General features: G+C 57.7%; 1 protein-coding gene across 7 annotated transcripts; it reads left to right on the forward strand.

Annotated features, from left to right (window-relative positions):
- On the forward strand, positions 1–25,395 carry CBARP (CACN subunit beta associated regulatory protein). 7 transcript variants are annotated; one of them, XM_077331447.1, is made up of 11 exons: positions 373–505; positions 1,313–1,643; positions 4,012–4,088; positions 10,443–10,588; positions 11,370–11,431; positions 17,721–17,886; positions 18,365–18,542; positions 19,389–19,526; positions 19,670–19,877; positions 20,258–20,441; positions 22,164–25,395. In XM_077331447.1, exons 2-11 carry the CDS (start codon positions 1,541–1,543, stop codon positions 23,272–23,274), a joined length of 2,373 nt encoding a protein of 790 aa, XP_077187562.1. In that variant the 5' UTR covers positions 373–505; positions 1,313–1,540; the 3' UTR covers positions 23,275–25,395. The 7 variants fall into 7 exon arrangements, with proteins under 7 accessions (XP_077187565.1, XP_077187562.1, XP_077187560.1 ...); XM_077331445.1 differs by having other exon boundaries at positions 375–505; positions 1,229–1,643; XM_077331446.1 differs by lacking the exon at positions 373–505 and adding an exon at positions 986–1,067 and having other exon boundaries at positions 1,229–1,643.
- The last annotated feature ends 1,061 nt before the right edge of the window (positions 25,396–26,456 follow it).

Here is a 26,456-nt window from a genome sequence, read left to right on the forward strand (position 1 = left end):
GCCCCGTGCCAACCACACTCCGGCAGCTGGCACCCCGGGGGGGGGGAGCCCCGGTTCGGCTCAACGGCTGCCGGGTGGGCGACTGAGCGGGAAGGCGGCTCACGGGCCGCAGGGACGGCAAGCGGGGCAGCGTTGGCCAGGGAAGAGAGAAGGCCTCGCGGGGCCCCCTCCGCCCGCACACCCCAGACCCCCCCCCCCGGTCTACTCAGAGCGGCACGGAGGGTCCGGCCTTGCTGGAAGCGGGACCTCCTGCACGCCGCGCTGAGGCGCCTTCACTCGCGCCTCCTGCCCCGGGGACCGTGCTCAGACCGCGGGCCTCTCTCCGGGCCCCCGGCAGGCCATGCGGGGCCCCTGGGGCTCTTTCGCAAACGGCACATCGGGCAGAGCGGCAGGAGGCACCGGGCGGCCCTGGACGGAGGCCGGTGGACACGGAGGGGATCGGCAGCCAGCCTGCTTCAGCTGCTGCGCTCAGGGCCCTCCGGAGCGAGCCGGAGAAGACGTTCGGGTAAGCCCTCCAGGCCCCCCCGGGAGGTTGGCAGCGCTGTCTGCAGCTGCCTGAGGGGCTGGCGGAGCCTCCCCCGTCCCCTCCCCTCCCCTCCCGCCTCTGCCCGCAACGCGCTAGTCACGGCGGCGGCTGCTGGTGCTGGTGCTGGTGCTGGTGCTGGTGCTGCTGCCGCCGCCGCCCGAGGGCGCTAGCTGAGCCTCCGTGTTGCGCGGCAGTCTACCTCGGAGCAGCGCAGGCAGCCTGCGGGGGGAGGGACAAGGGCGGCGATCCTTTCCGTCCCGGGACTCCTCGTGAGGAGACCCCTTCCCATGCCCGGAGGCAGCCGGGGGGGCGCAGCGTGGAGCTCGCGGGGGAGGCCGGGCGGGCCACGCCATGGGGCACAGGCACCCCGGGGGGGAGGGGCTGCCTCCGAGTTTCCGGGCTCCCCCTCCCCTCCCCCCCCGGGAGCCCCGCCCGAGGCCGTGGCGCGAGTTGTGGTCACGCGGGCGCGGAGGGGGCGGGGCCTGTCCATTCATAAATCCTCGGCCCTGTGGACGCGCGCGCCGGAAGGGGGCGCCCCCAGGTGGGTCTTCGCGGGGGGCGAGGCGGGGGTCCGTGCCTTGGCTTCCCCCTAGGGGCGGGGGGGGGGTCTGGCTGGCGGGGGAGGGGGAGGGGGAGGGGGAGGGGGAGGGGGAGGGGGAGGGCGCGCCTCCTTTGCGCGCAGCTCGCTCTTTTTCCTCCCAGGATCCTGATTGGAGCCAGAGTTGGGGGTTCGGTCCCCCGCTTTTGGCTGACAGCAGGTGCCTTATGCTCTGACGTTGGACACAGAGGACTGGCCGGAGAACGCCTTCGGAGGGAGCCTCTGGGTCCAGATCTGGCCCCCAGGCGCCGCCCCGGGTGCCCCGGATTCGAGTTTCCTAGGCGCACCTGCCGCCAGAGCACAACACGGGCCGGGCGGTGCCAGCAGAGCCCTCCGTGGCTCCCGGCCTTGATGGCTTCTTCCCCTCCGGAGGCCCTGCGTGTTCTTTGCTCAACAATGACAGCATAGCCTGGGAGATGCAGTTCTTCCGTGAAGCTCCCCGGGAAGGCGGCCTGCCTGTCACAGCCTCGGGTTCGAAACCAAAACATGGCCTTCGTAGCGCTGGAGGCAGCCAGAATTGTGAGTGGGGGGCAGGGGGGGTGCTCTGAAGCAGGAGAGCCAAGTGGCCCTTTCTTGCAGGCCCACCCAGGGAATGCTGACCACCACTCTGGGGTCAGGAGGCGAGTTTCCTCCAGCCAGATTGGCCAGAGATTCTGGTGGGGGGGGGCATCACCTGGGCATGGAATCGGGGCCACTGTGGGTGGGCAGGTAGTTGTGAGTGTCCTGCCTTCTGCAGGGGGTTGGACTGGATGACCCTGCAGGCCCCTTCCAGCTCTAGGATTCTATGAAAGTTTGAGTCATGTGGCACCTTTGAGACCAACAAAAGTTTAATTCTGGGGATGAATTTTCATGACAAAGTGCATGCACACTAAAGCTTATATCCAGAATTAAGCCTTTTTGGACTCAAAGGTGCCACTGAACTCAAACTCGGCTCTTTTTCAAAAATACCTCTACTTTAAAAAATATAATAATATAGAATCATAGAGTTGGAAGTGGCCAAACACTGCTGAACAATGTAATTTATCCCCTAATATCCAGACCACTCTCCATGTAGTTTTAAGCCATGACTGTGGGTCCTGTCCTCTGCTGCCCACAGGAACCTTTCCCTGCCCTCCTCTTAAGTGACCACCTTTCAAATACTTCAAGAGAGCCCTCCTGCCCCCTCTCCAGGCTGAGCATTCCCAAGTCCTTCAGCCTTTCTCTGTAGGGCCCAGATACTCCTCGTCACTCCTCCGCGGACAAAAAGGAATCAATACATAACAAATTACGCATATCAAAAGTCATTATAGACTGCTAGGCATAGAACAGTAAATAATTCTCCCCAACATTCCCTTCAGTGCCACCCTCAAGACCCTCAAGGTAGTCCAACTGCGGCCCTCCAGAGGTCCATGGACTACAATCCCCATGAGCCCCTGCATTCACTGGAAGGGGCTCATGGGAATTGTAGTCCATGGACATCTGGAGGGCCGCAGTTGGACTACCCCTGCTCAAGACATTCCCTACAAAATACCATAGCCTTTACTTCAAACATTTAAATTTCAAATTTTAAAAAGGATGTATTTTTCAACTATATCACTCCATATCACTCCATTTTCTACATCAGGGATAGTAAAGCTGTGGTCCTCCAGATGTCCATGGACTACAATTCCCATCAGCCCCTGCCAGAAAATGCTGGCAGGGGCTTATGGGAATTGTAGTCCATGGACATCTGGAGGACCACAGGTTGACTACCCCTGTTCTACGTTATATATTTTTCGAGGTATTTCCTTCCAAGGTCTTTTTTTTGCTGTTTTGCAAGTCCACCATATACAGTAAAAGCTTCCATCGATCTCTTAAAATTTCCCAAATATAAATGCTTTTGCAATATCCCTTGGAATCCCAGGCCCTCTGAGAAACATGGCCTGCCAGTTTTCTCTTAACACCTGCCGTGGTAATGAGGTGAGGCCTGCACTCTGCACTTGCTCAGGGGCCCTTTGGATTTCCTCGCCGGTTGCTGAGCTCGGCTCCAGCATGCCACCGGCTGCCTCCCTCGGTGCCCCTCCAGTTCTTGCGCTGCTTGTCCGCCCAGAGTGGCGGGTTCCCACGCGTGAGCAGAGGGGTGCCCCTTCCCCTTCCCCTTCCCCTTGGCAGTGCTGGGCGTGGGCGAGCGGGGCACCCTCTGGGGTCTGTACCTTTGGGGGAGCAGTACCCCCCCTCGGGCACCCCTGGCAAGCCAGTCCTGCCTGTGCAGCTCCCGGCACACATGTGGGGGTGGGCCAGAACGCAGAGGGCCTCCCCAGCCCCCCCCCCCCCGTGCACGTCTGAGTGGCAGTCTTCTGGAAGGCTGTGAGTCAGCCTGCTGTGGGTGGGTTTCCGGGCTGCTTCATGGGGCTTTTATTTATTTATTTCATATTTCCATCTCTCTCGCTCACACTCTCCCCCCCCCCCCGTTGAACATGGTGGGGTGGGCGGCTGGCTGGGTGGGCGGCAGCGGGCGAGCCAATGGGCAAGGCGAAGCACCTTCTCTGGGGCCGGAGCGGAGGATGCAGGCCTGCCAGAAAGAGGGCAGCCATCTGACATAAGGCAAGCCGCCTGCCCGGGGAGCAGACGCCGGACCCCTCCTGGCTCCCTCCGCGACCCCGTTGCTCACCTTCCTCGCCCTCCTTCCGCCCGCTCTGCCAGCCTGCCTGCCTCTCTCCGCTGGCTCCGGAGCCGAGGAGGGGAGGGCGACAGGAGATGCCGCCCGAGGAGAGGCTGAGGCTGAGGCTGCTCTCCAAGCCGTGATCCTCCGAGGCGGGCGGGCGGGCAGGATGGAGAGCCGGGCAGAGGCGGCAGGGCCCTTTCCTCGCCTCCCTCCTCCGCTTGAGGTCTGATTCCGCCTCCTTTTCCTTTTGTGCCCGGCTGCTAGGGAGAGGACGATCCATCCGGCCGCGGACAATGAGCAATGAGTTGAGTCCGTGGGAGAACGCGACTGAAGGGGTGACGGTGAGTGAGGGGCAGGGGGGAGGGTGCCCTGGGGTCCAACCCCCCCCCCCGAGCCCCAAGTCCTCCTTGTTCCTGAATTAATTCCATCCCTCTTTCTCAGTTGCCGGGGGAAGGGTGGGGAATGGGGGGAGCCTGGGGGGTAGGCGGGCCAGCCTGCCAGCATTAGCCTGAACTTTTGGCTGGGGTGGGCCAGGCCGGATCCTGACCCTCTTGGGTGCCCAGAATGGGGTGGCCTTTCCTTCTAGGATCAGGGTGTGCTCTCGGAAGGGCTAAACCCTCCCTCCTCCCCAGGCCATGGGCTGGGATGCTACAGCCACCCCCCCCCCACCCCCCCACCCCCTTCAGGCATCTCTAATGGCAGAGGACAGAGCGGGAGGATCCGTGAGGAGGAGGCCTCTGCATAGCCAGGGGGATGGTGGGGAATCTCTTTGGAGCTCAGGAGGAGGAGGAGGAGGCGGAGGAGGTGACTCTGAGCATATCAAGAGTGTCTGCAGGTATGCTGTTTGTAATTTCTGCCGGCAGGCACTTTCTACGGAGGGTGGTGGCTGGTGACCCTGTGGGCCAGCCAGTCGGTCAGCTCTGTTATCTTTGGCTGGAAACCTCTGCAGGGGTGGTGTTGTGTTCACAGTGTTGACATAAGGCAGGGGAGGTTGGTCCCAAAGCTCCCTGGGCAACCCTGGGACCAGTTGTTATCTTCTGCCCCGGCCTACCTTGCAGGGTAATTGTGAAGATGAAACGGAGGACAGGAATACAGGGCCTTCTGCTTGGAGGGAAGAAAATGTATTGCGTGGTAAATACCCTTCTGGGTTTCCCCCTTTCCTGAGAAATCTTCTTAGCAAGTTGACTGATTTTACTAGGATAGCTGATCCCTTCTGGGCCTCCTCATTTTTGATCTGATGGATGATGGGGAAAGCAGAACAAGAGGGGACAGCTGACCCGAGGCAAAAGAGGCCAAGAATTTTGATTTTGCCACCTGCATAGGAATAGTCAATCTGGGTCAATTTTCTGAGAAGCAGTTTCCAATTCTGTCCCCCCCCCCTCCTCCAGGGTGTTTCCTTTCCTCCCTGGTCCCCCCTGGGGGGATGTGGATTAGGGTTGCCAGATCCAGGTTAGTTAGCCCCTGGAGATCTGGGGGGGGAGCCTGGTGGGAGGGCCAGGACCTCAGAGGGGTGCCACAGAGTCCCCCCCCCCAGCAGCCATTTTCTCCAGGGGGACTGATCTCCATGATCTGGAAATGAGCTGTAATTTGGGGGGGGGGGTTTTCTCTGTTTCACCTGGAGATTGGCATCCCTACACCAACTCCTTAAAAAAAGTTTTGGCTTTTGCATATTCTTTTCCTTTGGCATCTTAAAATGTTGGGGTGTGGGGGTGTGGCAGAGGATGCATGGAATGGAAAGCAGAGAGACTGGGAGTCTGCTTTGAACAGGGACTGCCTCTCCAGTGCTGGATTCCAGGCTGGTCAGAGCGGAAGGTTAATCCTCATTCATTTGCCGCCCCCCCCCCCCCCCCCGTGCCTCTCCGGTGAAGGCAGAGGCATTGCTTAGTAACCGGCTCCTGTTCGGCTGGGATTGGATGGAGGCTCTGTGGCCACTTCCATCTCACCTCTCTCCCTCTCTGAACCCAAGCTCCTCAGTTTTATGAATGGAAACCCAAATTGGTGCTTTGGAAAGCCGAAATCTTAAATTATGCAATGCACAACTATTCTGTTTGGGGGGGGGGGAGAAAAAATTATGCTGATGCTCATAGGGTGGGGCGAAGACGGATGTAGGTCACTGAAGCATCCTCTCTCAGAACCCTCCCCTGCAGAGCAGAATGTCCAACAGGCTGTGTTTCCTGACATCACTTCTTTGGTTGAATTGGGGCCACTCGGGAATAACAGTCCCTGTCAACAGAAGCCGCTGTTATTGCCACAGGGACCACTTTGGGGCCAGCATTTGGTTTGGGGACGTTGTACTCCTTTAAGCTGCAGTGTGTGTGTGTGGGGGGGTCTGGCCACGTGGATTCTTGCAGTGATCCTTTTAATAATTCGCTTCGTTCCTCTCTTCCTCCTGTCTCCTGCCCTCCCTTCCTCTGGCCTCTCTCCCTCCTTCCTGCCTGCCTGTTTTCCTTCCTTCCTTCCTTCCTTCCTTCCTTCCTTCCTTCCTTCCTTCCTTCCTTCCTTCCTTCCTTCCTTCCTTCCTTCCTTCCTTCCTTCCTTCCTTCCTTCCTTCCTTCCTTCCTTCCTTCCTTCCTTCCTTCCTTCCTTCCTTCCTTCCTTCCTTCCTTCCTTCCTTCCTTCTTCCTCTGGCCTCCCTCCCTCCCTCCCTTCCCAGCACTTCATCTCCCTGCCTCCCTGCCTCCCTCTTTCCAGCCTCATTCCCTCCCGCCTTCCCTCCCTCCCTTCCTGCCTGCCTTCCTTCTCTCCTCCCTCCTTCCTCCCTCCAGCCTCCTTCCTCCCTCACTCCTCCTTCCCTCCCTCCAGCTTTCTTCCCTCCCTCGCTCCCTTTCTGCCTGCCTTCCTGCATGCCTTCACTCCTTCCTTCTCTCCCTCCCTCCCTTCCCAGCACTTCATCTCCCTTCCTGCCTTCCTTCCTCCCTCCCTCCAGCCTCCTTCCTTCCCTCCCTCCCTGGCTCTCTGCCTTTCTTCATCCTCCTTTAATCCTTTCTTTCTTTCATTTTTGTCTGCCTTCCTTCATCCCCCTTATTTCCTTGTTTTCCCCATCCCTCTTTCTCTTCCCCCCTTCCTTCCTGTATTTTTTCTCTCCCTCCCTCTCTTTTCTCTATTCCTTCCCTTCATTTTTTTATCCTTCCTTCCTTCCTTCCTTCCTTCCTTCCTTCCTTCCTTCCTTCCTTCCTTCCTTCCTTCCTTCCTTCCTTCCTTCCTTCCTTCCTTCCTTCCTTCCTTCCTTCCTTCCTTCCTTCCTTCCTTCCTCCCTCCCTCCCTCCCTCCCAAAAACAGAATGGCTTCTGGGACCCTGGAGACTTCCTGGCCAGCCAAGGTTTTTGCCTCTTGGGCTAGGGCAGGGCCTTATGCCACGCCCCTGTGGTTGGTGCCTTCAGTCAATCCTAGTCTTGCAGAGGTGGCAGCAGAAGTAGTCCCTGCCCTCCGTGGAAGCTGCCTGTTGTCCTTCTGCCTGATCCCCTGGTCAGCCGTGACCCACACACAACCAGGGTTTTTCATAGGCATGCAGGGAGAGGTGCTCCTCTGAATTGCAACCTTGTTGCTGCATAAAAGGACTTTTAAAGGAGAGGAATGGGAAGGCGACTGTAAGCCGCTTTGAGCCTCCTTCGGGTAGGGAAAAGCGGCATATAAGAACCAACTCTTCTTCTTCTTCTTCTTAAAGTATTGAATTGTGGACAGGACTACAGGGTCCCTTGGCCACCAGAAGCCAGAATGATGCCGCGGGGTCACAGCCTTGGCCCTGTGTCATTGTGACTGAATTGTGGCTTTATTAGCTTCTGACAATACTGGCTGAGAGCAACCTGACCGGACACCTTGGATCCCATGCCGGCCCTCTGGATGCTTCATAGAATCATAGAATCATAGAATCATAGAGTTGGAAGGGGCCATACAGGCCATCTAGTCCAACCCCCTGCTCAACGCTGGATTAGCCCTAAGCATCCTAAAGCATCCAAGAAAAGTGTGTATCCAACCTTTGCTTGAAGACTTCCAGTGAGGGGGCACTCACCACCTCCTTAGGCAGCCTATTCCACTGCTGAACGACTCTGACTGAGAAAAACTTTTTCCTGATATCTAGCCTATATCGTTGTACTTGAAGTTTAAACCCATTACTGCGTGTCCTTTCCTCTGCAGCTAGCAGAAACAGCATCCTGCCCTCCTCCAAGTGACAACCTTTCAAATACTTAAAGAGGGCTATCATGTCCCCTCTCAACCTCCTTTTCTCCAGGCTGAACATTCCCAAGTCCCTCAACCTATCTTCATAGGGCTTGGTCCCTTGGCCCCAGATCATCTTCGTCGCTCTCCTCTGTACCTTTTCAATTTTATCGATGTCCTTCTTGAAGTGAGGCCTCCAGAACTGCACACAGTACTCCAGGTGTGGTCTGACCAGTGCCGTATACAATGGGACTATGACATCTTGTGATTTTGATGTGATGCCTCTGTTGATACAGCCCAAAATGGCATTTGCCTTTTTTACCGCTGCATCACACTGCCTGCTCATGTTTAGTTTACAATCCACAAGTACCCCAAGGTCTCGTTCACACACAGTGCTACCTAGAAGCGTATCCCCCATCCAGTAGGCATGCTTTTCATTTTTCTGACCCAGATGCAGAACTTTACACTTATCTTTATTAAATTGCATCTTGTTCTCATTTGCCCATTTTTCCATTGTGTTCAGATCTCGTTGAACTCTGTCTCTATCTTCCGGAGTATTTGCCAGTCCTCCCAATTTGGTGTCATCTGCAAACTTGATGAGTAGTCCCTCCACCCCCTCATCTAGATCATTAATAAATATGTTAAAAAGTACCGGGCCGAGCACCGAACCCTGAGGTACCCCGCTACTCACCTCTCTCCAGTCTGATGAAACACCATTGACAACAACTCTTTGAGTGCGGTTCTCTAACCAATTCCCTATCCACCTAACGATCTGAAAATCCAGATTGCAGTCCTTCAACTTATCCATCAGAACATCATGGGGAACCTTGTCAAAAGCTTTACTAAAATCCAAGTAAATGACATCAACCAAATTTCCCCGATCCAGCAAACCTGTTACTTGGTCAAAAAAGGAAACTAGGTTGGTCTGGCAGGACCTGTTGGAGACAAATCCATGCTGACTTCCTTGGATCACCAAATTGTCCTCCAGATGTTTGCAGATCGCTTCCTTTAATATCTGCTCCATTATCTTCCCCACAACAGAGGTCAGACTCACTGGTCTGTAGTTTCCCGGGTCATCCTTCCTCCCTTTTTTGAAGATTGGAATAACGTTTGCTCTTTTCCAGTCCTCCGGGACATCTCCAGTCCTTAAAGAGGTTCCGAAGATGATGGACAAGGGCTGTGCAAGTTCTCTGGAAAGTTCTTTGAGTACTCTCGGGTGCATTTCATCTGGACCAGGGGATTTGAACTCATCCAGTGCAGCTAAATGCCTCTCAACAACCTCTCTATCCATGTTAACCTGCCACCCAGACACTATCCTTTGGCTACAGCCATCTCTAGATGTGCCTAAACACTTAGACCTGTGGGAAAAAACAGATGTAAAATAGGCACTAAGCCTTTCTGCTTTCTCTGCATCTTTCGTTAGAGTTTGTCCATCCGCACCCAACAGCGGGCCTATTGCCTCCTTTACTTTACGTTTGCTCCTCACGTAACTGAAAAATCTTTTCTTGTTACAATGGGCTTCCCTGGCCAATCTTAGCTCACTCTCAGCTTTGGCCTTTCTGATGATTGATCTACAGTGCCTAGTAACCTGTAGGTACTCTTCTTTAGAGCTCTGTCCTTCCCTCCATTTCCTGAACATTTTCCTTTTCTTTCTTAGTTCCTCTTGAAGTTCTCTGTTCATCCAAATAGGCTTCTTAGAGCTCCTGCAGTGTTTTCGTCTTTCTGGGATAGTCATTGATTGAGCATGCAATAGCTCCTGTTTGAGTAGCGCCCACCCTTCACATGCTCCCTTCCCTTCCAGCATTCTCGTCCATGGTATGACACTCATCATGTCTCTGAGTTTATTAAAGTTTGCCCTACGAAAATCCAACATCCGCGTCTGGCTACAAGCTTCCTTGGCTCCCCATCTCAAAAGGAATTCTATGAGGACATGGTCACTTCCCCCTAGGGTCCCCACCTCCTTCACCTCATCCACCAACTCTTGCCTGTTGGTCAGTATTCCCGGGAGCCTGCAAGCCAGGAATGGAGGAAGCAGACTGCTAGTTCCACGGGTAGTGCTCAGGGGTAGACCTTCCCAGGAAAACGCAGGCTCAAAAGCAGTGAAGATTCTCTGTAGCCATTGGTGGGGTTTTCGGTGAGGCCTGAAAACATTTGCAAACCTTTCCAAACTCCCATTGCCGCCGGTGGGGTGGCAGCTTCCAGGGGGGATTGGGTAAACATTTAAGCTGACCCTGTGTTGAGCAGGGGGTTGGGCTAAATGACCTTGCCGGCCCCTTCCCACTCTGGGATTCTAACATTTGGAGCAGAGTTCTATCACTGGCTGTTGGTTGTAGTCTGTGGGCCCAGGGGCTCCTGGGAATTGTAGCCCATGGACCCCTGGAGAGCTGCAGTTTGGCCACCCCTGGTCTAGATGGAATGGTGTTTGGGGGGCAAGAGTGGGACGGCTTCTGCTGGTGGCTTCTCTCAAGGCCTTAGGTCACCAAGTTGCCACGCACTCTGTTTCCACAGTCTGGGATCTGTGCCTTTCTCGCCCTCTGCAGACGGTGCCCAGTGAGGTGACCTCCCAGGATGGGTACGTGCTCCTCCTAGTGCTGCTCTCCCTCTTCATCGGGGGCACCCTGGTGCTTCTCTTCGGAGTCCTGATAATTTGCCGGCATTGCTGTGAGACTGACCGTCGGCACTCCAGGTAGTAACGGAGGCTGGGCTGTCCTGGGCCTCCCCTGGTTCATGCTGAAACGGGGCCTGTTGGGAGGTAGACAGAGGGGGCCATTCTGGACCCAGCTGTGGCTGGACTCAGGGTGCCAAGGACTGCAGCAAGGAGAATTCTGCTGTGCCCCATCTCCTTGGGGCTGCTGACTAGCCTATGGGGAGTGGTAAGGTTCTCCTTGCGTTGGGGAGGCACCTCCAGGAGCGGTTTAAGGATTTGCAAGGCCTTTAAGGGCCCTAGCAGAGTACATTTGAGGGCTAGGGGCACAGGGGCCCCCCAGAGTGGAAAGGGGTGTCCTTAAAGAGGGTCGGGGGGAAAGAGAGAGGTGGTGGCCCTGACCCAAGGGGCGAAGGCACCGTCCCTGGAAGCCTGGGGCCCCTAGCACGTGCTGCATGTGCTCCCTGGATAAATCAGCCCTGGGCATGTCTCCTGATCTCGGCCCAGCACGTTGCTGCTAATTCCTCATAAAGATTTGCAAGCAGAAACCAAACTCGTCCCTTGGTTGTTTCAGTGGTAGACTGTACCCGCGCGTGGAGGTTCCATGTAGCCATGACAGTTCATCGTTGTTGTTTGTGTTAGCCTCCTTGAATGTGTCCGATCTCCTTCAAGCCCCCTAACCGGCCTAGCAGCTTTTGTGTGGGCGGGTGTCTGCACAGATATTGCCAGGGGTGAGCTCTGTTGCCCCACACACTGACCCCAAACACACTTTATCGCACCTGCACGGCACCCTTTGAGCCTTTTCTGCACTTCCCGTTTTCAGAGCCAGCGATGATCCGGAGAAAACCAACACAACCTACCTGGATGACTCGCAGCCAGCGCAAGGTAAGCGGCACGCTCCATCCTTTGGAGGAAGGCTTGGCGCCAGGGACTCGGTTGCTAGGATGCATCCCCATGGAAACCGTGTTCTTCCCTGCTCCTCCTCCTGCCTGCTTGCCTTTCCAGGGGCACGGAAGATACACTGGGCCAGTGTCTCCTCCAGAGGGAAGGCTGGATTCCACTCCAGCTGCATGTAGGAGACCCAACAAGAAGTCCAGGGAACGAAATTTCAAGAATTAAAGGGCCCTTCAGCAGATACCAAACCTTTGACTCTCAAAAGCTTCTGTCGGTGTGGTGTGTTCTGTCGGTGTGGAGTGGTTCAGTGTGTTGTCGCCACCTAAATGTGGGTTTGATTCCCCGCTCCTCCTCTGCATGCAGCCAACTGGGTGACCTTGGGATGGTCACAGTCATGTTAGAGCTGTTCTCACAAAGCAGTTCTGCCAGAGCTCTCTCAGCCCCACCTATCTCACAGGGTATCTGTTGCAGGGAAAGGTGATTGGGAGACACGTGGTGAAAAATGGGGTATAAAACCCCGAACCTCCCCCTTGGGGACTAAGGTGCAATTGGTCTTGAATCTGTGTCTTCCACCAACACAACTGCTGTCTGAAACCACAGTCAAGAATCATTTTGTTTAACATCTTGTGTTTCATAACTGAGGTTTTTAGGTGTAATCCGTCTCAAACACGACTCTGGAGACAGGGCAGAGGGATATTACGAATGAAAGGGGCAAGATGGTTGTCTCTGATACGGTTACCACATTTGGGGGAGGGAGGGGGAGAAGAAGAAAGCTGACCTGAATTCAATAAATTCTTTGTTAGACACTGTTGAGAGCCAGAAGGAGGTTCGGATTATAACTCATTTTCAGAGTAACCACTTTCCTCGGTAGCTCCCCCAAACTTATTCCTGATTAGACATGTTTCATGTAATATGAAACATGTCCTTGGAAACGTATACACTATTGTGATACACTTACCACTTATACAACGGTTCTGTTATCGTGATACAAGGATGCGTCTCATATTCTTGCAGAGAGATTTGTTTACTTGGTGGAAGACCCACTAGATCTAGGTATCAGGAACAGGAGGAAAGCTACTGAGGAAAGTCGCTATTCTGAAAACCAAGTTAGAATCCGGATCTCATTCTGGCTCTCGACATTATCTGATATGTGATAATAAAGATATGGAACCTTTGTAGCCTTTCACGTGGGCTTCCTTCTTCTTCTCCTGCGCCGCAAGGGGCAGTCAAACTGCGGCCCTCCAGATGCCCATGGACTACAATTCCCATGAGCCCCTGCCAGCATTTGCTTGTCTCGGTGAATGTCCAGAGGAGGCAGGTCACTCACTCTAGACAAAATGGCTGCTTTGCAGGGGAAAGTCGGTGGCTTTAGGCTCTGCTGAAGTCCTTCCCCAGACTCCGTCCCTAATTCTCCAGGGATTCCCCAGCCCACAGCTGACCATCCCGATCTTCAATGGGGCCCATAGCTCTCACACCAGAAGATCTGCCACAGCCCAGACTGCATTGCTCCTAATGGAGGCGGAGGATCACATTTCTTGAACATGCCGCTCTGTTTAAAACATTCCCAGCAAGCAGAAAGCCAGCTCAGGAGACAGTCTTACTGCTCAGCTACCTTTCTCTGTGCAATTAAAAAAAATGTAAAGGAACTATGAACTTGAAATCATCCACCTGCATGGCTCCTTGAATTTCAGCATCCGAGCTGGTTATGCTGGGAAAAGTGGGCCTTTGGGAGAGCCCCTTCGGAACTGGAGCCCTCCTGGGGCCGGCCAACCCCAACCCCAGGGGACAATGTCTTCTTCCTTCTGCCACCCTATGCAGACTGCAGCACCAGGTGAAGGGGCTCCTGCCCCCAGTGGACAGTGGCTTTGTTTAGTGGGCATTTCAAAGGGCCACACTGTCACCACCAGTCCCTGGCGGAGGGGTTGGTAATGGCCGGGGGGGTGGGGGAAGGAGCAGCAGAACCCAGTTATGGGGCTGCGGAATAATTCCAGTTGTGCCAGGAGTTTGATCTCCCCTCACAACAAGCTGCCAGAACTTGAACTGATTAAGGCGGTCAGCTGGGAAGCGGTTATTAGGGTCACTGCCGACTGCTGATAGTTTCATAGAATCCTAGAGTGGGAAGGGGCCACGCAGGCCATCTAGTCCCAACCCCTGCTCAGTGCAGGATCAGCCTCAAGCATCCAGGAGAAGGATCTGTCCAGCCACTGCTTGAAGAAGGCCAGTGAGGGGGAGCTCCACACCTCCTCAGGCAGCCCCTTCCACTGCTGAACTAGACTCCTAGAGTCCTAGGGTGGGAAGGGGCCATGCAGGCCATCTAGTCCCACCCCCTGCTCAGTGCAGGATCAGCCTCAAGCATCTAGGAGAAGGATCTGTCCAGCCACTGCTTGAAGATGGACAGTGAGGGGGAGCTCCCCACCTCCTGAGGCAGCCCCTTCCACTGCTGAACTAGACTCCTAGAATCCTAGAGTGGGAAGGGGCCATGCAGGCCATCTAGTCCCACCCCCTGCTCAGTGCAGGATCAGCCTCAAGCATCCAGGAGAAGGATCTGTCCAGCCGCTGCTTGAAGATGGCCAGTGAGGGGGAGCTCCCCACCTCCTTAGGCAGCCCATTCCACTGCTGAACTAGAATCCTAGAGTGGGAAGGGGCCATGCAGGCCATCTAGTCCCACCCCCTGCTCAGTGCAAGATCAGCCTCAAGCATCCAGGAGAAGGATCTGTCCAGCCGCTGCTTGAAGATGGCCAGTGAGGGGGAGCTCCCCACCTTCTTAGGCAGCCCATTCCTCTGCTGAACTAAACTCTAGAATCCTAGAGTGGGAAGGGCCCATGAAGGCCATCTAGTCCCACCCCCTGCTCAGTGCAGGATCAGCCTCCAGCATCCAGGAGAAGGATCAGTCCAGCCACTGCTTGGAGACGGCCAGTGAGGGGGAGCTCCCCACCTCCTTAGGCAGCCCCTTTCACTGCTGAACTAGACTCCTAGAATCCTAGAGTGGGAAGGGGCCATGCAGGCCATCCAGTCCCACCCCCTGCTCAGTGCAGGATCAGCCTCCAGCATCCAGGAGAAGGATCAGTCCAGCCTGTCGGGAACCCGCTTGCTAACTGAAAAAAAACAGGGTGCCCCTTTGAAGAAAACGTCACGCCAGGCCTGGTGAACGATACAACAGGAACAAGCTTTATTTCAGCAACGTGGAGTCCGCTGGTGTGGAGTAAGAGCTTCCACCGAACTCCAGGTGGAAGCTCCCTTTTATACAAAACCCACCTCCTTAGGCTGTATTGCCCCACCCAGTACTTGCGGAGGGAACATGCTGATACAATCATGACTCATGCACATATGCGAGGTTTTCCGGGGTTCCTGATGGCCCATTTTCCTGGAACAAAGGGCCATCTCCGGGCCCTTGTCAAAAGGTGGAGGGGGACATTGAGGTTCTTTAGCGGCCATTGCCCCCTCAACGATCGGGTGGGGCGCCCAGCTGCCGGCTTGCCTATGATCACCATGCCCTACCTCCGTGATCGCGGGCGCCTCTGATGGCGGGGTTCGGTCCCGTTCCCAAGCCACCAAGGACCGAACCACGACATTCTGCCCCCCCAAAGGTCCATTCTCCAACCCCCCGGGACGGCCAGGATACCGCTTGTGGAAACGTTCAGTGAGTCGGGGCGCAAGGACGTCCGCTGCCCAGACCCATTCCCGGTCCCCCAAAGCGAAGTCCTTCCATTCCACGAGGTACTGCAACTTCCCCCTGTGGAGTCTAGAGTCCAGGATATCCGCCACCTCGTGGTGCTCCCCCCCCGGCAGGACCTCGGGCGCTGGCGGGGAAAACACGGGGTGCCAAACGTCACCGTCCGGAGTTTTTTTTAGAAGGCTCACGTGAAAGACGGGATGGATGTGCCGGAGGTTCTTGGGGAGCTTGAGCTTGACCGAAACTTCGTTGATCGGGGCCAAGACCTCGAAAGGCCCCAAAAACCGAGGGCCTAGCTTCTTGCTGGGCAAATTCAACCGTAGGTTCCGGGTGGAAAGGTAAACTCGATCCCCCGGTCGGATCTCCTCAGCTGGTCGTCTCGCCTACTCGGGACTGAAAACTGCTCCGGGTCGGGGTCCGGGGCCCGCTCACCAGTACCGGGCTCGTCCTCGTCGCTGGAGACGTCCTCACTCGACGCGATCCCCTCCGCCGTTGTATTACCAGTCCCCCCGGGCCCGGCCCGAGCTTGCTCACGGGCTTCAGCTGCCTGCAAGCGCCTGGCCAAGTCCGCCATGGCCCGCCGCAGGTCCTCTAGGGATTCCTCAGGTCCTACCGGGCGAAGCGCCTGCCTCAGCTGGGTGTCCCAGGTTGGGGCCAACCCCCCAGACCTCGGCGCGCTCCCCGCCGTGCTTGGGAAACCCATGGCCCGGCGCCTTCCCTTGGCCGCCGCTGCCGAGGGTCTCGGGGTCCCGGACAGCTGCTCCTGGCCCCCCGATTTTCGGAGGAAATCTCCCGGGGACATTAAACTCATGTTCCCGGGGTTCGTGGGGGTCGAGACCGCCCCGTTGCTTGAAAACGCCATCTCTGGATCCGTCCCGATAAGCGCTCGGATGCGATGCCGACCCTGGAGTTCGGTGGGAAGCTCTTACGATGTCGGGAACCCGCTTGCTAACTGAAAAAAAACAGGGTGCCCCTTTGAAGAAAACGTCACGCCAGGCCTGGTGAACGATACAACAGGAACAAGCTTTATTTCAGCAACGTGGAGTCCGCTGGTGTGGAGTAAGAGCTTCCACCGAACTCCAGGTGGAAGCTCCCTTTTATACAAAACCCACCTCCTTAGGCTGTATTGCCCCACCCAGTACTTGCGGAGGGAACATGCTGATACAATCATGACTCATGCACATATGCGAGGTTTTCCGGGGTTCCTGATGGCCCATTTTCCTGGAACAAAGGGCCATCTCCGGGCCCTTGTCAAAAGGTGGAGGGGGACATTGAGGTTCTTTAGCGGCCATTGCCCCCTCAACGATCGGGTGGGGCGCCCAGCTGCCGGCTTGCCTATGATCACCATGCCCTACCTCCGTGATCGCGGGCGCCTCTGATGGCGGGGTTCGGTCCCGTTCCCAAGCCACCAAGGACCGAACCACGACACAGCCACTGCTTGGAGACGGCCAGTGAGGGGGAGCTCCCCACCTCCTTAGGCAGCCCCTTTCACTGCTGAACTAGACTCCTAGAATCCTAGAGTGGGAAGGGGCCATGCAGGCCATCCAGTCCCACCCCCTGCTCAGTGCAGGATCAGCCTCCAGCATCCAGGAGAAGGATCTGTCCAGCCATTGCTTGAAGAAGGCCAGTGAGGGGGAGCTCCCCACCTCCTTAGGCAGCCCCTTCCACTGCTGAACTAGATTCCTAGAATCCTAGAGTGGGAAGGGGCCATGCAGGCCATCCAGTCCCACTCCCTGCTCGGTGCAGGATCAGCCTCAAGCATCCAGGAGAAGGATCTGTCCAGCCAGTGAGGGGGAGCTCCCCACCTCCTCAGGCAGCCCCTTCCACTGCTGAACTAGACTCCTAGAATCCTAGAGTGGGAAGGGGCCATGCAGGCCATCTAGTCCCACCCCCTGCTCAGGGCAGGATCAGCCTCCAGCATCCAGGAGAAGGATCTGTCCAGCCCCTGCTTGAAGACGACCAGTGAGGGGGAGCTCCCCACCTCCTTAGGCAGCCCCTTCCACTGCTGAACTTGACTCCTAGAGGGGGAAGTGGCCCTGGAGGCCATTTAGTCCCACCCCCTGATCAAGGCAGGAGCCGTCCCCCCCCCCATCCCTTCCTTCTGAGTCCCAGTCAATGCAGAGAGGTTCTGTGTACTGTCAGGGTTGGGACAGGCAGCTGCTGGGCAGTGGGGACTCCCAGCGTGGTCACCCCCACCCGAGGCAGCTGCCCTGTGTGCCCCATGGCCCTTTGGTTCGGGGCGACTTTACTGTTGATGTGAAGAAGGCGGGATTAAAACAGACAGACGTGGAATGGGCAGAGCAGGAAAGGAATTGGTAGGGAAAAACGGGGCATTGGATTGTAAAACCTTTCTGCCGTTTGTAGCTGTGTACCCGTTGTGGGGCTGCTGGACCGACACCCCCCCCCCCCCCGCCCAGTGTGGTGAAGAGCGGCAGCTTCTAACCCCAGGTTTGATTCCCCAGCTGGGTGACCTTGTTGTGTTAGAGCTGTTCTTGCAGCCCCTCCTCCCTCACAGGGTGTCGGCTGCCTGGAGAGGAAGGGAAAGGCGATGGGAAGCCGCTCTGAGACTCCTTTGGGATAAAACCCAACTCTGCTCTGCTTCCCCAGACATCACCATCAAGATAGAGGACCCTGACTGCATGTCGAGTTCCAGCTTCCGGGATGCGGAGAGCGAGCGGTTTCTGTCCTCCGGAAGTGCCACGGGGAGGCGGGTCTCCTTCAACGAGGCGGCCCTTTTCGAGCAGAACAAGAGGGCCCAGGAGAAGGGCCGGAGGTAGGCCTGGCCGGGGGCTGCAGAGATGAAGCAAAGCAGCGGCTTTCTGGGCAAGGGGAGGGCCATCCATGCCGCCTGAGACCCTTTTACGAGCGGATGGCGGGATTTGAACCCGGGACCCTCTGAGAACAGAGGGTTGCGTTATGGGAATGGAGGTTCGGGCTCCTGGCCGAGGAGAGTGCCGGAAGCTGCGTATCACCCTTCCCTCAAAGGCTTCAGCTGTAGAATTGGCTGGAATTGAGCTGCTTTAAACTGGGATTGAGACCGCCGGAGCATGTGCAAAGTGCCTTCCTCTTGCCATGCTAGTCTGGAAGCAAGCAGACCACCTTCTGGGCTCGGCTGTCCGCTGTCGCTGGGGGGCGGGGGAGTCCAGAGCCGGGTCCCTTGCGGCACCGGTAATGAAGGCGAGGGGAGGGGAGGGGAGGGGGGAGATGTGGTGGCGGCTTCCCCCCAGCCTCACCTCAGTCTTCCCCTGCAGATACACACTGACCGAGGGGGACTTCCACCACCTCAAGAATGCCCGCCTCTCCCACCTCCCCTTGCCCCCTTCGGCTGCCCTCAAAATCATCACCATCCACGAGTGCGAATCCAACGAGAACAGCATCGCGATGACTCCTCGCCACCCTCCCGCCAAGCCCGGCCTCGCCATCTTCCAGGTGAGTGCCTCCCCATTGGGCTCAGGGCAGCCTGGGCGAAGGACAGGGGGCCGAGTGTGGGTCCGGACCCACAAGAATCTCGGGGAGAGGGGGCAGCACTGAGGGAAGCCCGTCTGCTGCCCCCACTTTGCTCCTCCTGAGCTGCCTCCACCTCTTGTGTCCATCAAACTCCTGGGCATGGAGAGGACCACAGTAAGTGCAGCCCCCTCCCCAGGCCTTGTCCCACAGCAACGGCTGCTGCAGGCTCACCCCTCATCCCTCGCTTGGCCTGAGATTTCAGCCGTGGAAGGTGGTGAGCTCCCCCTCACTGGCAGTCTTCCAGCAAAGGCTGGATACACACTTTTCTTGGATGCTTTAGGATGCTGAGGGCTGATCCCTTGTTGAGCAGGGGGTTGGACTAGATGGCCTGTGTGGCCCCTTCCCACTCTGTGATTCTATGATTTCAGGGCCCCCAACAGCTGGATTGATTCTGGGCCCCATGCTTGCCTTCTGCCTGAGGCCTCACAGTCACCAAGATGGACACTGAGAGGCCAGCATGTCAGGGAGCTTCCAGGGGATTTGCTCTCGTCTTTTGCATGTTATGCGTTCCAGCCCAAGCTTTTGTGCAGTGATAACGTTCACGACTTCTTAGGGCGTGGCTGTCAGAGCCACTCAGGTTGCTGCCCAAGTATGGCAGCATTCAGATTTCACAGAAGTCTTCATAGCCCTAAAAGACATCTGGAATCCTCTGTGGTTTGTCTCCCGCCCAGCCTCCTCCTTCCACCAATCCCTCCCAGGGTCCCCTGAGGTTGGAGGAGGAGGGGGGGGGGTCTCTCACCTGCCGCCGTGTCTCCCTTCCCTCCGCAGCCCCGAGGGAGCCCTCTGCCCCAGACCGCTCTGACCAGCCATGCCCTGTGCCCCAGTTCTGCGCTGCCGGGGGACACGTACAACTCCACTGTGGAGGCCGGCCCGTCCATCTCCTCGGATTCCGGGGAGGCGGCTTCGGTGAGTGACTCACGGGTGGGGGTCCCGGCCCCGGAGGGCAGCAGAGCCTCTCTCCCCGCCACACGGTTTGTGCGCAAGGCCTGGGGAGCTGGTGCTTGGCTGCTCCGGCACAGACCTCCTCCCTTGACCTCTCCTGCTCTCAGGTGGACGGTGCGGCCAGGAGTCCGAAGGGAGCCAGGGCTGGCATCTCCGCCCCCGTGGAGGCTGCCCCCGCCCCTGCCCAGGGCACCGTCCTGCATTTCTTCACGCGCTTGCGGCGCCATGCCAGCCTGGAGGGGGCGAGCCCTTATTTCCGGATCAAGAAGTGGAAGCTGGAAAGCAGCCAGAGGGCCTCAAGTCTGGATACGCGAGGTGGGGGTCATTGGAGTACGGGGGGGGGGGGGGGAAGGGGGGGCAGGAACGCACCCCAGGGAAGCTGCCTGCCAGGTGGACCCAAGTGGGGAAGACGGCAGCCTTTGTGGCGGGGAGGGGGGGGGGCAGGGAGGGGGCCTTCATGAGTCCTGCTTCCTTCTTCAGGTAGATCCAGACGGGTCAGTCTGTCTGCAGCAGGAGGGAAGCCGGAGTCCAGGAGCAGCTGCAAGACCAGGGGCTTCCGTGGTCCCCGCTGACTCCTTCCCTGCCCCAGAGGGTTCGTCTGGAAGGTGCTCCTGGACTCCGGCTCTGTCCTGCTGGTGGGGAGGGATTTGGGGGCCGTTGTCCTGAGCGCTCTCCTCTTGGTTGCCGCGGGCCAGGCTCCCCCAGGCGCCACCAGTTCCAGCGGCAGAGGGCAGCCAGCGAAAGCACGGACCAGGACGACCGGGAGCCCCACCAGTCGGGCATCATCCAGTTCATTGCCCGGACCGATGCCGTGGCCTTTCGACCTGTCGCCGGGCCGTTCTTGCCGGCCCCAGCGAGCCCCGCCCTCTCTCTCGGCAGGTATTTTTCTGTAGATAAGGGGGGGAACAGGGCCGGCCGGGTCCGGGAGGCAGGGAGCTCCGGCCGACGGGCCGGCAGATGCTTCTGGGGTGGCCTGTGAGGGGAGAGCCAGCCTGCCGGCAGTCGTGGCTGAGAGAAATACCCTGAACGGGGGAGGGACCTCGGGGAGGCTGCGGAAGCTGAAACTAAATATGCATTTTACAGAATGGAGCTCTGCTTTCATGTGGGGGGGGGGGAGACCAGTTGGAGGGGAAGAGTCAGTGCTGCCAGGTATCTTGGCCATGTATCTCAGGGGGAGTCAACCTGTGGTCCTCCAGATGTCCATGGACTACAATTCCCATGAGCCCCTGCCAGCGTTCCCCCTGATGTATCTGATAAAGGGCATTTTGACTCTTGAAAGCAGAACCCCCCACAATCTTCTTGGTCTCACGGGACCAAGACCCCTGCCCTCCTGTGGACCCTGGAAGCACTCCTGGCCCTCACCTGGGAGGTGGAAGAAGAAAGGAGCAGCCACACCCTCGGGATCCCTGGCTGCTTTCCAGCACCTGTAAGCATGTGCAGAGTGCTTTTGTCCAGGACTAGTTCTCTGCCTAAGCTGGAGCCACACACTGAGGGAGACAGTTGGTCAGGGTTGTCAACTCTGGGCTGGGGAGAACAGCTCTAACAGGACTGTGACTAGGCCAAGGCCACCCAGCTGGCTTCATATGGAGGAGCAGGGAATCAAACCCGGCATTCCAGATCAGAGGCCACCGTTCTTAAGTGCTACAGCTGGCTGGCTGGATTTGGAGTAGACCTCTCCCCTAACTGGGCAAGTAACGCTGCCCTGGAGTCTGGAGGGGACAAAGGTCTCCTTGTGAATTGTCATTTTCCACAGGTAACTTCTGTGTCCCGGTGGAGCCCCTGGACTGGGGAACCAAAGGGTTTGATGAGACTTGGGGGTCAGCAGGGTCTTAAAGGGAGAGGAGACTCAACGCTAGGAGCAAATCTCATTGGCAAGGACAAGGAGAAGGGTGGCCGAATTGTGGCTCTCCAGATGTCCACGGACTGCAATTGCCAGGGGCTCATGGGAATTGTAGTCCATGGACATCCATGGACATCTGGAGAGAGCCGCAGTTTGGCCACCCCTGCTTTGAACCTCAGACACAGTCTTCAAGGACTGCCCCCTCCCCCCAAATAAGAACCAGGCTGCCTTCTGCACCACACTTGCTTTGAAAAAGATGAAATGAAATGAATGGTGAACTCTGTAGGGGACGGACTCTGCACGATCTTTACAGTTCTTATAAAAAAAAAGAGGGGGGGGGAGCGGAAATGAGTTCTTGAGAGGGGAATATTTCCCTGCCAGCCTCTTTGTGTGCTTGATGGGAACTGGACCACTCACAAAATTGCCTTGCACAGGAGACCTCTGCTGCATCCATGTCAGTGTGGCTTACTTTGCAGGGTCTCGGATCGAGGTCTTTCCCGTCACCGAATGACTGGCCCTTTTAGCGGGAGAGGCTGGGGATCGGGGCCTTCTGCAAGCCAAGCAGGTGCTCTGCTCCTGAGCCACGGCCCATCCCTCTAAACTTAAAAACCAGGAGCTCCTTTGCCCAGGAGCCAGAACCGGCAGCTGCCTGCCCAGGGGGCCTCGATTCGGCTCCCTCCACGTGTTTTGGATCCTGCACGGAACCCGGGCGCTGACCTCGTGTGTTTAAGGCAAACTGTATCCGTGTCTTCTGGCTGCAGGTTAGAACCATCAGAGTCCGCCGCCCCCCCCTCTCCGGAGCCCCCGCCCTTGGACCAGCCGCCCACCCCACTTTATCACGATATCTGGAGCCTCCGGGCCTCGCTGGAGCTGAGCGCTTCGTCTGAGCAGGGGAACGGCCGCGAGTCTGTCCGCAGCGACGGCGGGGACAGCGTCTCCTCCTCCTCCGGGGGCGGCCCGCCCAGCTTCCCTTCCTCCCTGGCGGACGAGGCCGAAGGGCCGGACGACAAGCCATGGGGGAAGCCCAAGCAGGACGGCGTGGACGCGGAGGCCGGGACACGCAAGTTGTTGCAGATGGACAGCGGCTATGCGTCCATCGAAGCCCCCAACAACAGCCGCGTGGGCGAGGACCAGACCGCCTCGGAGAAGCGCCACTGTTTCACCAGCGCCGGCCGCAAGGCCACCATCTTCGAAAGCTTTGAAGGACAGGAGCCGGAAGAGGAGGAGAGAGGAGCAGCGGGGGGCCTGCCCCCCCACAGTCCTCTGGTCTGGGCCCCCTACGGGCAGATGTTCCCCACACGGGGGTCTCTGCCCCGGCGGGATTACAGCATAGATGAGAAGACGGACGCGCTCTTCAACGCCTTTGTCCGTCACGACCCTCAGTTTGATGAGTCGCCTCTGCGGGCAAAGCACCGTTCCCGGACACACCTGCGCAAGCAATGGCAGCGCACCAAGCAGTACAGCGACCCCGGGGTCCGCTACGCTCCCGCCCTAGAGAGGCACCGCACACCACTGCGCCGTGGCGACAGCGTCAATTGCCCCCTGGACGGGCGGTACCACGGCACTCTGCCCCGCATTATCAGCGCCAGCGACGAGGAGGTCACCTCCCCGGTCCCAGAAGCCAGTGACAAAATCCAGGTCATCGAGGAAGAACCCCCCGAGGAGCCCAAAACGACGCCAGACCCTTACGGCGACTGCCTCGGAGGCCGGGAGTGCCCGCCCTTGGGCGACCTCAGCATGGAACTGATGGACAAGATTGCCGGGAGGCTGGAGGACCCGTTTTATGGGCCTCTGAAAACACAGAGAGGAGGTCCGGAGTGTATCGTGGCCGTGGCCGTGGCGGAGGCCTCCCCTGACCCTAGCCCTGAGTAGGTGGGGCACAGTGGTGCAGCTCGCGATGGGCACAGCAACCGTCTCGCTCCTTCGGGCTGGCGGGGCTAGTGCAGAACTCACCACCCGGCCAGGGCGTAGGGCACGCCTGGGGCGCAAGTGCCCAGTGGCCGGTGAGCCATCCCGGCACGATTCCACCGCGGCCGAGGTAGCTGGTATCTCCTGAGGATACACCACGGGTGGTTGAAGGCCTCGGCCAGGAGGCCGTCTTGTTGGGAGTCCCTGATGGTGCCCGCTGCTGGTGATCCTCTCCGGGGGGAAGACCTGGCCCAGCAGGCTCTGCACACGAGCAGCCCCTGAGCCGTGGGAAGCAGGCCAGGTTGACCTCTGGTGTGAGCAGGTCGGAGGAAGAGGGCAGGAATGGCCTCCTGGAGCTGAGGCCGCTGCCCCCTTCTTGTTAGTGCCCGGGGGGGGGGGGCTTCAGCACCCCCAGTTCCCCCCGTTGTGGGATTGCCAAAGCAGGTGTTGACGTTGCACAGCCAGGAGGTTCTAAGGGACTTTTCCATATACTAATAATGAAGACGCCCAAACCTTGCTGAGGCCCCGAAGGTTATCTCACAAGGTAGAAGCTGGTTGTAGCACATATGGGGACCCCTGGACCCGCACTCTTTCTCTCGCTGGTTCTCTGCCACCGATTGTCTTGGCCGCCCTGTGGCTGGCTGGCTGGCTGGCTGGCGGTCCTTGGGGGGCAGGTGCTTTGCGGACCAGCCGAATCCCCGCCCCCTCCCCCCCCCCCGGTTCTGGAAGGGAGGCTGACTTGACATGGAGCCAGCCAGGGCGCTCTCTCGGAATGGGCTCGTTTCCCTGGGGCTGAGCACAGGTGGTCTGCATGGGCGTCATTTCGGGAGGAGACCAGGTGCTGGTGACGGAGACACCAGGAAAGGCAGCCTCCCCCGCCTGGCTTGGGCGAAGCATCTCCGCTGTTCCTCTGCCGCTTTGCCAACCTGTGAGAACCTCTCCCCGCCCACCCACCGCCTCGATGCCCTGCACCGTCTCCCCTGTCCTGGGAGGTGGTCAGCAGCCGCCCCATCCCACCAGTTGCAGAAGGGGCACGGTGCCCTCCCCCCCCCCCCGCGTGCATTTTCAGTAGCACAGTCATCTAGTGGGCTCTAGATTCCCCCCCCCAGCCTATTGAGGAGGAGGAGGGCAAGACCTCCCCCAACCCTGTAAAAATCTCATGGACTAGAAGGAAGTTGGGGGAGGAAGACTTTGCTGTCCCCGTAAGGCACCAGGGAGAGATTAGTTTATGAAGATAATGGGGGGAGGGGGCAGCACATCACTCTTCATTTCTCCCCCAGGTAGAGCTGCAGGCCTTTCCCCTCACTTCCTACTCTGCTGTCCTGGAAGGCCCCAGCTGAGCCAAGCAGATGCCGATTGTTAAATTTTGCGTTTGTTTATTTATTTATTTATTTTATATTTATTTCTACTGGGCAGGGGGCTGTTCCAAAGGGATCTTGTTGCTTCTTGAAGGGAGGGGACAGTCACTTGGGGTCCTCCCCCCTCCCCATTAGGTCTCAGGAAGGACTCCATGGAGAACGTTCCCTTTTCCTGCTGGTCCTTCTTCCCTCCCCTTGTGCTGCCTTGATATTTGCATGTGAATGAGGGAGGGAATGCTTGGATTTTACTTTTTTTTGGAGGGGGGTGTACAGTCCCACATCTCACTTTTATAATTTTAAAAAGTCTTATCTTTAATGTGCCAGTACAAACGGGAGGGGAGAGGAATGGATTTTTATGTTCGCAGAGAACAAAGGAAAGCTTTTGATGTACTGGGTGGGGGAGAGTCTAGATACAGGGGTAGTCAAACTGCAGCCCTCCAGATGTCCATGGACTACAATTCCCATGAGCCCCTGCCAGCATTTGCTGGCAAGGGCTCATGGGAATTGTAGTCCATGGACATCTGAAGGGCTGCAGTTTGACTACCCCTGAAAAAAAGCACCTCACCCACAAGGGTTAATCTTCACCCAAGTCCCTGTTCCTTTCTGCTAATGGGGTAGCAGCAAGAGGGAAATAGCTGCTTGCCCTCCTTCCGACACCAAGGCGGAAAACCCCCCTCCCCTTTGACAACGGACTTTATTATTAAAAACGACGTGCCAATGTTCTCTATGACCTGCCTGGTCTTTCATGGGGTGTGTGTGTGGGGGGGGGGGGGAACTGTATGTCACAAGCTAAATCTGAGCTAGGCCAAGGTGTGTTGGGGGGGGGGGAGATGCACAGCTGCACCTGCCCCAGACTGCTGCCTCTCTGCCCTCCCTGCAGCCTCTGCCTGGCCCTGCTCCTTCAAGCAGAAACTGCAGCTGTGGGCAGAGCCTGAACGAACAGCCCGCGTGATCGGCTACGGTGCTTCCCCAGGCCCTGCCTCTTGCAGAGGGCCACCCCCTCCTCTTTGGCCCCTTTGCTCTCATCTTGGGGGTGTGGCTTAAGTGACCCTACACAATAATGACCCCCCCAGATGCCCGGAGTCTCGCTCAGGTCTTGCCAACCGAGGCTTCCGCGATGGAGCCAACCGACTGCATGCTGGGCCCACCCTCCTTGAGACACCTTCGGGTAGCAAAACACGGGTTTAAAAACCTACTTCCTCTTCCTCCCCCCTCCCCCTGCCCATGAGCCTTGTGTCTCAGCCCTCTTGAAAAGGTTGTAATTTCCCCCCACCCATCATCCAAGGGGGAGGCCGGTTTCCTTGCAGGTCAGGAAAGACAGCTGCAAAGCAAGTCAAGAGCCCTCCTAGTTCCTGTTCTCCCAGATGCTGAGGTAGAGTATCCCTGGGCATGGAGGCTTCTCTCCCTGATTGGGGCTCAGAACAGCTTTCTACAGCTTCCTCCGCCTCCACTGAATCCCCACAGGAACAATCTCCTGGGGCAGGAGACACCGAGGGGCTCAAGGGCCAAGGCCCTGCCCCCTGCCCCACCAGCAGCCCTCCCCAACAGCGGGCTGGAGGGGGGCTCTGTGCAAAGGAGGCAGCCGGGACAAAGGCTCATGCAACATGAGGCAGCACTGCTGGGAGACCAGAATGCAGAGCGAGGGGAGGGATGATGTTGCCGCTCGATTGGAGGGGCTGGAGTCCCTGCCCCACGAGGAGAGGTGGGCAGAGGAGGGCCAGGGGTGAGAGGACAGCTGTGTTTAATGGCATAAAAGGTAGACACGGGGGGGGGGGGAGGAGGGACAAC

Source organism: Paroedura picta, chromosome 4 (assembly GCF_049243985.1).
Source record: "Paroedura picta isolate Pp20150507F chromosome 4, Ppicta_v3.0, whole genome shotgun sequence".
In the NCBI taxonomy this organism is placed as follows: Eukaryota; Metazoa; Chordata; class Lepidosauria; order Squamata; family Gekkonidae; genus Paroedura; species Paroedura picta.